The sequence below is a fragment of the Andrographis paniculata genome, unplaced genomic scaffold, assembly GCF_009805555.1.
Source record: "Andrographis paniculata isolate CXL003 unplaced genomic scaffold, ASM980555v1 Contig30END, whole genome shotgun sequence".
Taxonomy (NCBI): domain Eukaryota; kingdom Viridiplantae; phylum Streptophyta; class Magnoliopsida; order Lamiales; family Acanthaceae; genus Andrographis; species Andrographis paniculata.
This window is the reverse complement of record NW_026137563.1, coordinates 1,179,049-1,193,984: the sequence shown is the minus strand read 5'-3', so window position 1 is coordinate 1,193,984 and position 14,936 is coordinate 1,179,049. Positions and strand designations below refer to the sequence as shown.

The window sequence follows — 14,936 nt, the reverse complement described above, 5'->3', positions numbered from 1 at the left end:
CATTCAATATCAAAATTATTAATTTTGGCACTAAAATTGAAAATTTTGAACATGGCCGTGCTGGATGATTCAGAAGGTGACTGGGCGTCGATTACCCTGCATTTTTTAACACGGCTGTGTTTTTGCTCGTGCTTTGCCCGTGTTCTGAACAGAGCCATGTTCTTGCCCATGTTCTCAACACAGCCGTTCTAAATCATGTTCCTGTCCATGTTCTCAACACGGCCATGTTCTAGGCCATGTTTACGACCATGTTTTCAATATAATTATATTGTAGGTCATATTTATTATTTTTTTTCACATTTTTGTTAAAATTATTTAATATATATTTATAATTTAAGAAAAATATTTTTTACAATTATTTTATAATATAAAAAATAATCAATTTTTAATATTTTTAAAATATATAAAAATATTAATATTTTAAAATAATACTCCCTCCGTCCTACGTTGGATATCTGGGTCACTAGACACTAGAATTTAGGATAAGTATAATGAGTAGATAATTAAAAATGTATTAATAAAAATAATTATCATATAATATAAATAATTATAAATTAATATTAAAATAACTCATTAGTTTAATTAAAATTAAAATTAAATTAAAAATAGTGTGTAAATATTTTTCGAAAAAAAGAAAGTGACATGTAATGTGGACGGATATAAACGGCAATGTGGACATGGTAAGTGGGATGGAGGGAGTATCATTAAAAAATATATATTAATATATTATTATTTTTATATTTTTTAAAAATATTAAAAATTGATTTTTTTTATATTATAAAATAATTATAAAAAATATTTTTATTAAATTATAAATATATATGTCAAAATAATTTTAATAAAAAAGTGAAAAAAATAATAAATATGACCTACAATATGATTATATTGAAAACATAGTCGTGAAAATGGCCTAGAACATGGTTGGTTGTGTTGAGAACATAGGCAAGGAACATGGCTGTGTTCATAACACGGGCAGGAACACAGCCGTGCCGTGTTGGCTGCCTGGGACGCCCAGTCACCTTCTGAGTCATCCAACACGGCCGTATTCAAGCCAACATGGCCGTGTTCAGTCCCAATCAACTATTTTGGGACTAAAATTGATAAATTTTTATTTGAGTTTGAACTAAAATTGATAATTTTTTTTTTTAATGGGACCATAATTTTGATCTTGAATGGGACCAAAAATAATTTTTACTCAAATAATAATACTGGTATTCATTTTTTATTAAATTTGTTCATCAAATTATATTATAAATATTTTTTTATTTGTTTTAATATATAATATTTCCTCTCTCTACTTATAAGATATATTTTTGTATGTTTATATATTCACTGTGGTATGGTTATTTAGACATCAATTTTTTGTTACTCTTTTTTATCTATTTAAATTAATATAAAGGTAAAAATAGATCAATATCTATTTAAATTATGCTATTTAAAAAAATTATGCTAGAAGAACTCAATAGAGTATAAGGACTTGGTCTTGTGCAGTGGAGTTAGATGAATATAATAAAATAAAAACAACGAAAATGAAAAAATAAATAAATTAAAGGTAATAATAATAAGTAAATTCAACAAATTGGATAAAATAAAAGGAATGCATGAATTTAATGTTGGAAATTGTTGAAAATATATATAAAAAAAAAAATATTTAGAAATTTAAAACTGGAAGTAAATAAATTTAAATTTAAGGATAAATGTAGAATATGAAGAAAAAACAAAAAGTAAAAATCAAAGGCAAAGAAGATGGGAAGAAAGTGGATAAATGGAGATAAAATGGCTAAACTTTTTAATTATGTGTCTTGGAATTTAATATATTTATATTTACATTTATATTTATATATTTATATTGCCAAATCTTGAATCTTATTATTCATGGACTTCAACTTTTTTAGTGAACTCATCTTCTTCTTGGACCATATCATCACACTTTCTTCTTCGAATTGGATGACTAGCATAATTAAAATGAAAACAAAAACACACACAATTAAATCATAATTAAATAGTAAAATTACCCAAACAAACCCAGCATTTGAAAACAAAAAAAAATGTATAAAATGAAAACAAAAACACACACAATTCCAATTGAGTAATAAGATGTAGGCCAACAATTTATCTGTTGATAATGGTTTAAGATATTGTAAGCAATTCATTTTTCAGCGTTAAAATAATCAATGTATAAATATTTTTCATGAAATAATTAATTAATTAAAATCCCGGGCATTTGCTTTTTGCACGTAAATTTTTGAATATTAGTATTATGTTGGATTGTAGTGAAAAAGACAAGAATACCTTTATTAGTATGGTGTAATATAAAAGTAATGACATTTGTGTAGTAAAGGGTATTTATTATGCTAGGTAAATAGTACAGTTATTAAATTAGAAAATGGACCAAAATAGAAAACGGTAATCTTTCAATGAGACCTAATGATAAGAAAATACCCTTCCTTTTTCAATTAAGTAATAGTAATAATAGGTTTAGTGTAATGGTTTCTTGTTATAATTGCCACGAAATAAATAACTCTTATAATAAATTATGATAGACTACCCAATTCATGGGGCCATGTATTGCATGGACTTTCTTGTAGGCTTGCACAAAATTTCTTAGGCTTTGTAACATTTTCGAAAATAAAATAGTTATACTTATAATTTTGGGACCCTAATATTTTCTATATTTCGAAGTTTTGATGAACAAAATAAAAGAAAAGCTGCATTGTCGGGAAGGCTTGCCGGAAGTTTTCCGAAAAATATTTGCTGCTATGATTTATGTTGACAATTATAGATGTAATTTCCACAATTAATTCGGATAGACTAACATTTGATGGTCTTTCCAATGCGTCGGGTCATATTTAATATGTAATTTTTTGTGGGCTTGCACAAAATTGTCTGGGCTTTAGTCGTTCAAGCAAAACTTAGTCTCGTCGGTTGAACGCTTGTAGCTCATCAGTATGATTCGATTATTTGTAAATGTATAAGTATTTGGTATTCATATTGAATTGAATAGATATCTGGATTTGTAAACCATATTAGAATTTAAATTTTTATTTAACCGGAAGTTTGGTTATTGAAAATACTTGGGTAATTTGCAAATAATGTGAATCGAATCAAATTTTTAAAATAAAAATACATCCAATAATAATAAAAAAATTCAAATTAATCAAAAATATTCGTAAATATTTCAAATTTAATCGAACCAAATTAAAATTGCAATAATATTTTATGTATATAATATAACTCATAATATAAATTTTTTAAATATAATACAAATAAATTTTATTCATTTAGGTTAATTGAGAAAATACATATATTAAATCTTGAAATGGGAATGAACAAATATTTAATGTATAGTATTTGTATTTGAACTATATGTTGCTTGATTAATCTAAAATTTGATTTGGCAATTTAATATCTATGTTACCTTAATTAAACATAAATGTATTTAAATACACTACTTAATGGTATATTTAATTTAATCCCATATTAATTAAATTAATCACTTTATTAATTGACTTAATTAGTTCAAATATAGCTTAGCCCACTAATTAATCCCCTTAAGTTCAATAATTGAAACAAATCAATCTGAAAAATATGATCTATACTTATATATATAATTTGTATTAAACCTAATATGGGCATATTTCTTGTCCACAATAAATTACTGAAAACTTTTGAATATACATTTCCAAAAAAGTCATCATTATTTTAATACTTTCTTCGTCCAAGCAATAAGTATATATTTATTTTTGTCGCAAAATTTAAAAAATAATAGTATTTTAATTATAGTAGGTAGATAAAAGTAGTGTAATGATATTTTTGCCCTTGTTTTTTTTTTATATAAAAGTAATGATGTGATATAAAGTAAGGATATTTATGAAAATAAAATGAGAATATTTAATAAAATTGTTACTTTGTAGTTGGACGTCCCAAAATATAAATATGTATACTTTGTAGCTGGACGGAGAGAGTATTATATATCACACTTATTTAAGAACAACAACAACAAAATAATAATAAATAAATAAATAAATCTGAAAATGATAAATCACAAAAGTATCAATCCATATGACTCACCCTCTACTCAATGATGTTTACTTTTTTGTTTTTATTTTGTGCACACACCAATGGACAAATCTGAATTATTTTTGGATTTATGTGTTTCTATTTGATTTCCATAATCATTTTACTTGGATTTTTCTTTAATATTAACTCATATATATATTTATTATTATTAAAATGAAAGAATCATCATCCTTTTTTTTTCTTTTTTTTTTTATAAACCATTTAAAACAAGTAATTAGTTTGCTCCCTCCTTTATTTTTTTAAATATTCTTATAAAAATATAATTAGTTGAAAAGTTGATAACAATATAATTAAAAATTATATAAATATTATTTGTTACAAATAGAAACTACATTTAAAAAATTATATATGATCATTTTTAACTATCACCATGGGTAATAAATTTTTTAATTCAAAACCCGATTCACATTGTTCAAAAATTAATTATATTTTTTTTAAAAAAAAAAAGAATTGTGAAAATTATAAGATAAGTAAAAAAATAAAGAATATATATTTGATCGTGACAATAAATTACTTAATTATGGTCCACAATGCCAACACATTGTACTAAAAAAAAAAAAAAAAAAAAAAAAAAACTCTTTTGTTTTTTTTTCAAAAATTGGGTGTTTTTTAATTTTTTTATTATAATTATTTTGTTTAAATAAAAAATTAATTTGTTAGAAAATTAATATATTTTTATAAAAAATTCTATAGTTACATAATAAAAAATAAAAGAAAATTACCAAAGAAAAAATTTGAATATTGAGTTCGCATAATTTTTATTAAAAAATATATTATTTTTTCTACAATATATTATATAAAAATATGATTTATATAAAAATTTAAATTTAATATCTTATTTCAAATCAATTTCGAACTCCAAACCAAACAAACACATTAAACATGTATACATCATTATCTATTTTTCCTTTTATAGTATTTAATGCTTAAGTATATATATATAAATACATAATAAATTTATGATGATAAAATGTAACATAATTAAAATTTCATAATATATAAACATTAGTGCAACCAACAACGACGACTTGAAGCTATCCAATCAAATAATTGTTTTTTTCAAAAAAATATTGTATTAATTTTTAATTTTTAATTCATAAAAAAAAAAAATCAAATTAAAATTTTATTTCAACTTAAATTTTTGTAATTTTCAAATTTCAAACCCAATTTTTAACCCGAAACAAACAAACCCTATAAGACTTAAAAATAAATTAGGGGATTTCGAATAAACTTTAGTGCAAAGGTTTTTGTACAGTATGTGGGCTTAAAAATCTATATGGGCCTATTTCCAAGCCCAAACTTGTAATACTGTGCACTATTACCATATTTTTTGTGTATTAAATACATATATTTAAATATATAAATCTTGTTCAATAACTAATATTACTTCCATTCAATTCTAAAAGTCTAGTTTACTGATCTTTGTCCCGTAAGGGATGGTCTGGTGGTGTAGGGGTTGGACTTGTGGCCATTAGGTCATGGGTTTAAACTTTCGACGTCTCAAGTCACCTGCCACACATGGTTCGTCTAGTGTGACTTTTTCCGTCGGGTCTGATTTGCAGGGTATTAGATTCGGCCGGGGGTTTACCGCACTTTTGGGTAGCGGCTGCGGGTTCCCACGTCATTAAAAAAAATAATAATATATAAAAAAATAATAAAAATGAAGAAATCCAACAAGAACAACAAAATAATTGACCTAAATATATAAGACGAGATAGTAACACATGCATGGACTTTATGCAAAACCGCGCAGTCCACAAAAATCGATGGACCATTGGACCATCTCCATAATTTAATATACGTGCTGTATTATTATTATTATTATTATTATTATTATTATTATTATTATTATTATTATTTATTGTTTATTTCTAATATTTTTTTTTGTTTTAAATAAATATTACATTACAAGAAATATAATTTATTTAAATTATTATACTAGTTTGTGTTCAAAATAGCACACCTATATTTATTTTAATTTAAATATACAATTGTATTCAAATTCAATGCATGCATAATACTTTTATTTTCAATTAATATAAAATTTGTTTTTATTTGAAAAGTACTTTTGTGTTTGTGTGGGGGTTTGGATTTTGGATTGAGATTTGAATAGTAAAAATTTTAAATTTGAATAGTTGTGTGATGTGATATAAATTGGTGTTGATGTGATATTTTGAATGTAAAATTGATTTTTAGTATAATATAAAAAATAAAAAATAAGTGTTTGATTTGATGTTTTTAAGGGGAAAAAAATTGGATGAATAGTTGAATTTAAATCCAATCCTCCAAACAAACACACCCTAAAATTTTTACCTCAAGTCACCTGCCAGGTTTGGCTATTTTCCGTCGGGCCTGATTTGCAGGATATTAAATTCGACCGGAGGTTTACCCAGTGCGCACTTTCGGATAGCGACTGCGGGTTCCCACATCATCCCAAAAAAAAAAAATATTATGAATATTTGGTTTCATAAGGATGATGAGGTTGAACTTATTTATATATACTGTTATTTGATATGATATTTTAAATAAAATAAATAACTATTTGAATTTAATGTCTTGAGAATTTTATTTTATTTTTTAATGTAAAATTACGAAAATAAAAATTAAAACAAAAAGGTAAACATAGTCTCATTATTTTCTCATAACAATACCAAACTTATTTAAAATTTTGGATATAAAAAATTTCTATTTCCAAGCCAGATTTTTTTAGAGATTTGGCAATAGGTCGTAATTAACAAGCGATATTTTTATTAAAAAAAAAACAAAATTTAATTTAAATATTATTTAATTAATTGGTATGATCTAGAACGTGAAAAACTCGTGCCATTTTACTATTTTCACTTTTTCCTTGGCGTGGTTCTCTCTCTCACCTAAATTAGACAAAATACACTAGCTTTGATTAGTCAATTGAAAGTTTGGGTCCAATTGTCTGAAACAAAAAATGTTAATAATTCCTCCCGTTCAAATTTGTCCTCAAATGGTTACCTGTGAGTTTTAATAAAATTCAATAATAATTATTACTACTATTTTTATCTTCTATAGTAAAAAAAGTAAATATATATACTGTTTAACTAAAAAAATAAAAATATTTTTTAATGATAATTTTAAAAAATGGACATAAATTTGAACGATGAAAATGCCTCCTACTCACTTATATGCTTATGTCCATTTTCACTTTCTTATAGTGTGTTGTTTTTGTAAAAAAAAAATAAAATAAAATAATAAATACACATAATTCTGTCACTTTAAAAAAAAAAAAAAATTATACACTTTAATCTTATTTTTAATTTTTTAATTTTAATTAGACAAATTAGTTATTTTAATCTAAATTTATTTTTATTATACGATTATTATTTTCACTAATACATTTTTAATTATTTACTAATTATACTCCTTCTAAATTCTCGTGTGTACAGTAAGGGGACACCGTAACCCGGACGAAGGGAGTAATATATTACAAAATTTTATTATTTTTATATTACCTATACAATTCTCTATATATTTAATGTACAAAAATCCCTTGAAATCATTTCACACAATAAACACACCCATAATTGTTTAGTAAAATTATGAATCTGTTATTACATTACAAATATCTTTAAACTTAGTGAATACATTACATTTATGGGTGTTACATACAAAATCATAATAATAATCATTATTTATAGTAATACAATTACATTAATACCATTGCATACAGAAAGTACAATTCTACAACACTATTGTTAATTTACATTAATATTATTACATACAAAGAAGTAGTATCATTTACACCAATACCATTCATTAATGCCATCCTATATTTACAACAATCCTTAAATTTATTACCTACAAACAAAAAGATTCTCATTAAAATATATTTAGATGATAAGGTCACAAGTTATAAGTTTGAACTATTAGAAATAGACATTATTTATATACAAATAATTTTCGAGCGGAACAATGGATTTAATATTATTTTCAAATTATTTTTAAATTTAAGTAGTAGTAGTATTATATATATATTCGTGCATGTCTATTGTCTACCAACGGTAGCTAGCTATAGCTCGTCGTCAAACAAACAAGAAGCAAGCATGAAGCCGGCTTGGATAGGGCTCGGCTTATTCTTCTGCACGCTGTTCTTATTGTTAGCTTCACTCGGCCTCAATCTCTTCTTCTTCATCAACCCATACTTATCAATATCAGCCACGCCGAACTGGAGCCAAGGAGCCGCCAAAGAAGCCGAAGCCGTGGCTGCCATTGCCTGCTCAGGCCATGGAAGAGCTTACGTCGATGGAGTCCTTAGCAGCGACCAAAAAACTCCCATTTGCGAGTGCAACTCCTGCTACAGCGGCCCCGACTGCTCCCAATTTTCTCCCCACTGTCCGCTCGAGGCCCAAATGTTGAAACCCTAACCCTAATTTTAAAATCATTGTCTTAATTTGAAAATTAAAATTAATATTGAAATTACGTACGTTAATCGGTTGTGTTTGTGCTTTTGGATATGAATCAGTGGGGATCCTCTGTATTTGGAGCCATTCTGGGAAGATCACGCCGCCGCGGCCGCCGTCGTGATTTCGAGCTGGCACAGAATGAGCTACGACTATCCCGACGGCAGCTACATCTCGGAACAGCTCGAGAATCGGATTCGTCAATTGCATACCGTGTCGAAAAATGCAATCATCGACGGGAAACGGATCGTGTTTGGCCTTGGATCTACGCAGCTTCTTAATGCCGCAACCTATGCACTTGCCGTCAAGTTCAACTCATCGTCGCCGGCGCCGGCGCCGGCGCCGACCAAAGTGGTGGCCGCCTCCCCTTTCTACCCGGTTTGACCCGAATTTGAACTCCAAAACTCTTACTGAATTAATGATTAATTATTACTCTACAAAAATATCGATCTATAGGGTTTATCATACCCGATCGAAAATTTTGGTATACCAATATATACACCAAATTTACGGATTTTTTTTATATATAAAATAAAATTTGGTGCATGTACGATGAACTTATAAAATATGGTTCAAAGTATTGTGTATGGTGTCTTTGTAGTATTACAGGAGGCAAACGGAGTTCTTCCAGAACGGGATCTTCGAGTTCGCCGGAGATGTGTCCAATGCTTCCGCCGACGGAGATCGCGTCATCGAATTTGTGACCTCGCCGAATAACCCGGACGGCAGTCTTCGCGGGCCGGTGTTACAAGGGAAAACTATCCATGATTTGGCCTATTATTGGCCACACTACACCGCGATCCCTGGTCCGGTAGATGAAGATGTCATGCTCTTTACGATGTCTAAGTTCACCGGTCATGCCGGAAGCCGATTCGGGTGACTAAAAGCCTCATCCATTACTATCAAACAATTATTTTTTGGATTTTTCTTGTGTTGATCACTATTCATTTGGACAGATGGGCGTTTGTGAGAGACGAGGATGTGTACGCAACGATGACCAACTTCATTGAATTAGCCGGGATGGGAGTTCCGAGGGAGGTTCAATTGCGGGCACTCAAGGTCATCGAAACAATTCTTCAAGGAAACGACGTCGCCGAGCTTTTTGAGCACGCCTACGCAAAGATGAGCTACCGTTGGCGCATTGTAAACGAAGTTATATCTTTGTCCAATCGCTTTAGCATCCAACACCTTCCACCCCTCTATTGCACCTATTTCAATCGAGTTCGGGATTCATCTCCAGGTACAATGATTTCAATTTACTTAATTGCACAAGGACTTCTGCTGGTAGATAAATAAATAAATTATAATCCTTAATAGTTAAGTTTTTAAGTGAGACCGTCATTTACATGTTATAACATATTCAATGTCACACTTGCTTTTCGTTTTTACATGCGTTAAACTCAAATCTTTACGTTTACATTCGTAGCTTATGTGTGGTTGAAATGCGAGAGGGAAGAGGAGGTAGATTGCGAAAAAGTCCTTGAAACGGAGAATATCATAGGCCGGGGGGGCGTGGAATTTAATGCCGATAGCCATTATGTTCGCCTAAACCTTTTGATGAGGGATGACGACTTCAATATTATGATTTCACGCCTCAACCAACTAGTCTATGACAAAAAAAATAGCGCCAAGGCGAAGGCGGCGCTAAATGATCGAATCCCGATGGTTCCGTTTACTAGGGCCGGCCTTGCGGCTGTCCGTTGAAATGCTCACCGGTTCCGTACCATCGGAAGCACGGTTCACCGGCCGGTCTTTTTAGGAATTCATCGGAGTTGCTAGCCGGTCGAAACTCGGATGGGTTCATCAAGCTTTGTATTGTAATGAAATTAATAAATAGCCGGCCTGTTTACTTATATTTCAAGTTTCAAGTATTTTTAATAAGAAATAAATTAATTTTAATAAACAAATATTATATTGAATTATTTTTTTAAAATGTAAATTATTATATGAAAAGTATTTTCAAAGTTATAATCAAGAATATTGACATATAAAGGTGCCTTGTTTTTGCTTCTAACTTGTTGTTCTGGATTTTAGCCTTAGCCGGGTATGTTGAAAGGTACTAAAGCTTTTTGTGCTTTGGATTATGTTTCATCAGAATTCATGATTATTAGTATGAAATTTTTAGGATGTTTTTATTAAAAATAAAAATAAAAAAAAATTGAATGCTGTAAATAAAAATGTAAATTTAAAATATAAATGCACTATGTTTATTAATTTTTATAAATATATTAATATTTTTAAAATTGATTTATAATTTTAAACTTATTATTGGTTATATATAGTAACTTTTAAGGTTAACTAATAAATTTATATGATATATTTTAATAATTTGTTTTATTTATTATTTTATAATTAGTCATATCAAAGTTATCAATTAATAATAATAAAGTAATATGAGCTTGATTTTTAACAATTTTAAACTCCCATCAATATTATTCACTCGACACACTTTTTAATAAAAATATAATGTATTTTATCACAAAATATCACATTAAAATAATATTTAAATAAATTTCAAACCAATTTTTAAACACAACAAAACAAATCCTATATAGTTTTACTTTTTGGCATAAAATTTAATGTGATATGTATTTGTTGTCATTTATAGTAAAAAAAAAATATGTTGAAATGGAAAAGTAAATTTATTCTTTTAGTATTATTTATATATATATATAAAATATTAACTTAAGAAAAAAAAAAAAAAAAAAAAAAAAAAAAAAAAAACTAACTCTAAAGCATTAAACAAATTGATAGTAAAAATCTACCAGAAGAAAAAAAAATTCATATTTTTTTAATGCTATATGATATTCCATCTTCTTATCAAAATTACCTCACAATTTGTCTTTTGTATAGTAAATAATTTTATTATATATAATTTATTTAATATTTTTGTAAAATATATGTTACTTAATAAACGTAAAGATTGAATTGTAAAAAGATAAAAATGAAATCACAAAAACAACACAACCTATATTAGTCAACAATAAGTAAGAAGATAATATTTCTTACGTCTACTTCTAAGATCTCTTTTATGTCATTATACTTGATATTAAAACTATTCTATAAATTTTTTTACAAATATCCTTCTATTATTATGTCATTATACTTGATATTAAAACTATTCTATAAATTTTTTTACAAATATCTTTCTATTATTACACGACATTATGTAAGTACTTATGCAATTTTTTATTAATTTTTATTACGTTTTGATATAATAATTACATTAATACATAAAAATAAAAAATAAATAAATAAATAAAATTTTTAGAACAAGAGTAGAGGTAGTATATAGTATTAAAAAAAAAAAAAAAAAACGTGTTGAGGAATAGCACGTGAGTTTGAATGATACCGAGTCAAGGCTGCTGGTCGCAATTGCAATTTGCATGCATCATTCATTATATGAATATTTATATATATACAATACAATGATCGTTATTTGGATTAGAGCTATAGCTTGTTCTGGATCGATTTTCCTCTGACAATTTATAATTAAGTTGTTGTTATGATAACAATAAATTACTCGATGATGAAGAGTGTTAAAAACACCTGAAATTAAATTTATTTGGAATTGCATGCTCTATCAAAACAATTCTGTGAAATCATTGAACTGCACTGCACCAATAGAAAATGACAAAATATCTGACAGACGACAAACGACTTTGGCCATGCCGCTGGTACGGTTAACCCCCTGGGGATTTAACCAGACGCAACACAACTTAAAGAGTATCATTTATTGCCGGAAAGAGATAGGGAGAGTTTGTGAGGATGAGGATGAGGATGATGATGTTATGGTTGTGCTTTCTAACTTCAGTTGCTCTCAACGTCTTTCTACTCGCATATCAGAATCGGAATCATGAGCAGAAGCATGGCTGGAGTAGACGAGCTGCAGAAGAAGCGGAGGCTGTTGCTGCATTCAACTGTTCTGGCCATGGAAGAGCTTATTTAGATGGAGATGGTCCTGTCTGTGAGTGCAACCAGTGCTACGAAGGTCCTCACTGCTCCTTCCTCAATTTCAGCCATCGCTGTGTTGTTGATGCATATAGGTCGGTCTTATCAGTTGATTCGCTATCTCTCACTCGCTGCTTCAGTTAATCTTCATAATTGATGTATGTACTGAATGATTTTGTAATGCGCACCACGGTGATGGTAATGCTGATAGTGATGGCGATGTGCAGTGGAGATCCGATGTATTTGGAGCCGTTCTGGATGCGAAAGCAAAATGCAGAGAGCAGTGCAGTGGTGATAGCAGGATGGCATAGAATGAGCTACTTTTTTCAAGATCTATCCTACATTTCCCCTCAGCTCGTCCTCCACATTCGCCGCCTCCATTCTCTCGTCAATAACGCCGTCGTCCACAGCAAGCACATCGTCCTCGGCACCGGATCCACTCAGCTCATCTCCGCTGCAGTTTTTGCACTTTCCATCCGCGACAATCTCTCCTCCCCTGCACAGGTCGTCGCCACCGCCCCTTACTATCCGGTAATCAAACCATCCTTTCTTTTCCATTACGTCAAACTGTCTCTCCTCGTCATTTTCAGTAACTAACTAACTGATGATCACCGGCGCCAAATTGAGCTCATAAGGTATACGAGACACAAACAGACTACTTCCGAACTGCTCGATTCGAGTTCGGCGGCGAGGCGTCGTCGCTGAACAAAGCCTCCGGCGATGTAATCGAGGTCGTTACTTCGCCGAACAATCCAGATGCGCAATTGATGAACAGAGTTCTTACTGGACCTAATGTGAAGGCGGTGTACGATCGTGCCTACTATTGGCCTCATTACACCGCGATTCCAGCTCCGGCCGACGAAGATCTGATGCTCTTCACCTTGTCCAAGGTCACGGGACACGCCGGAAGCCGCTTAGGGTAAACAAATCAATAATCGATCCCTCACATTCACATCACATCTTCATCTCTCCCAATTTTCCTCAAATAACAAATTGCACGAAAACTGTTCGACAGGTGGGCTATAGTGAAGGACAAGCAGGTCTCGGAGAATATGAAGCAGTACATCAAACTTGCGGAGATAGGAAGCTCAAAGGAAACTCAACTCAGAGCTCTGCAACTCATCAAATCCTTTCTCCGGCAAGGTGACGGAAAGCAAATATTTCGATTTGCCTACGAGACAATGAGCAATCGGTGGGAAAAGCTAGGTAAAATCATGTCGTCGTCGAAGCGTTTTAGCATCCAACAAATCCCTCCGCAGTTCTGCATCTTCTCCGACCGAGTGAGGGAAGCGTCGCCGGCGTATGCGTGGGTGAAATGCGAGAGGGAAGAAGACAGAGACTGTTGTGCGGTCCTCCGCGCAGCAAATATCGTCGGCCGAGCAGGTAGCCTCTTCGGATCCGACGATCGTTACGTACGCCTCAGCCTTCTGAAGATCCAGGATGACTTCGACTTGCTGCTTCGTCGATTATCGATCCTTGTTTCTCAAGAACAAGGAGGGAGCCGAGCAGATTCCATGTGACTCTCACTCACTCACAAACCACAATCCTCCTTTATCTCAGCCAATGATTCGTTGGCTTTGAAATGTCATTTACTCCATATTAGCGTCTTTTTTTTTTGTAAGGTTAATGGGTCTTAAAATAAAGAAGGTATATATTAATTATTAAGACCCGAACTTGGGCTTGGGCCTGAATTTATTTCATTGAGCTCATACTTGGCCATGTAGGCTTGATCCGCTAGATGACTTGGAAGACTAACACTCAAAGCCAATATGTTGGGCCCAAGTAAGGCCCATCGGATAACATCACTGCCAGATCATGCACAAGGTGTTCGCCAAAGCCTCTGATATTTAACGAGGTTGGAATTTTGTCGGTTTTGCTTTGCTTTATATTTAAATAATAAAAATTTTAAATTAAAATTATTGTACAATAAAATATGAATATATATTTATTTGATATTTTAAATGTAAATTTAACTTTTAGTATAATATATAAAATAAAAAATAAATATTTTATTTCATATTTTTCAAAAAAGAATTTTTTATGAATAATATAAATTTGTTAAAGTTTATTAAAAGAACACATTAAATTATTTTTTATGGCTAAAAAACTCTCAAAAATACATTTTTTTATCAAAATATTTAGTCAAATATTAATTTAATATCTCAAACCAAACCCAAAAAACAAACCCTATATGCGATAATATTTTAATAAACAAAAATAATGGGTGAAAGTAATCACATAGAATGAACTATTGAACACAAATGAAATATAAAGAGTATCTATATTTGGACTAATAATTCCATTATAACGAATCTATCTCTACATTAACAGGTCATTTTTTATATAACGAATCTATTTCTACATTATCAGGTCATTTTTTACAAATGATATAATCTATATACTTATCAAATGGGAGAGCGTCTCTATTGTTTTTGTTTGTAGATGTTTTGAATTATAGAATATGTTTATTATTAA

The 14,936-nt window shown here is 29.8% G+C and overlaps 2 protein-coding genes across 2 annotated transcripts; both read left to right on the top strand.

Annotated features, from left to right (window-relative positions):
- Window positions 1–8,095: 8,095 nt before the first annotated feature.
- Window positions 8,096–10,363, top strand: LOC127246950 (tryptophan aminotransferase-related protein 4-like). Its single transcript, XM_051268625.1, has 5 exons — window positions 8,096–8,461; window positions 8,573–8,888; window positions 9,112–9,386; window positions 9,467–9,750; window positions 9,937–10,363. Exons 1-5 carry the CDS (start codon window positions 8,154–8,156, stop codon window positions 10,212–10,214), a joined length of 1,461 nt encoding a protein of 486 aa, XP_051124582.1. The 5' UTR covers window positions 8,096–8,153; the 3' UTR covers window positions 10,215–10,363.
- Window positions 10,364–12,166: 1,803 nt separating this feature from the next.
- LOC127246277 (tryptophan aminotransferase-related protein 4-like) lies at window positions 12,167–14,325 on the top strand. Its single transcript, XM_051267543.1, has 4 exons — window positions 12,167–12,556; window positions 12,689–12,992; window positions 13,097–13,380; window positions 13,477–14,325. The coding sequence occupies exons 1-4, from the start codon at window positions 12,279–12,281 to the stop codon at window positions 13,979–13,981; spliced, it is 1,371 nt and encodes a 456-aa protein (XP_051123500.1). The 5' UTR covers window positions 12,167–12,278; the 3' UTR covers window positions 13,982–14,325.
- The last annotated feature ends 611 nt before the right edge of the window (window positions 14,326–14,936 follow it).

Excerpts from the sequence above, each read along its gene's own strand:
- LOC127246277 (XM_051267543.1), top strand. The coding sequence starts at position 12,279 with ATGAGGATGAGGATGATGATGTTATGGTTGTGCTTTCTAACTTCAGTT. Across the intron at positions 12,993-13,096 it reads CCACCGCCCCTTACTATCCG|GTATACGAGACACAAACAGA; the intron begins GTAATCAAACCA and ends TGAGCTCATAAG. Across the intron at positions 13,381-13,476 it reads CACGCCGGAAGCCGCTTAGG|GTGGGCTATAGTGAAGGACA; the intron begins GTAAACAAATCA and ends ACTGTTCGACAG.
- LOC127246950 (XM_051268625.1), top strand. The coding sequence starts at position 8,154 with ATGAAGCCGGCTTGGATAGGGCTCGGCTTATTCTTCTGCACGCTGTTC. Across the intron at positions 8,889-9,111 it reads CCGCCTCCCCTTTCTACCCG|TATTACAGGAGGCAAACGGA; the intron begins GTTTGACCCGAA and ends GTGTCTTTGTAG. Across the intron at positions 9,387-9,466 it reads CATGCCGGAAGCCGATTCGG|ATGGGCGTTTGTGAGAGACG; the intron begins GTGACTAAAAGC and ends TCATTTGGACAG.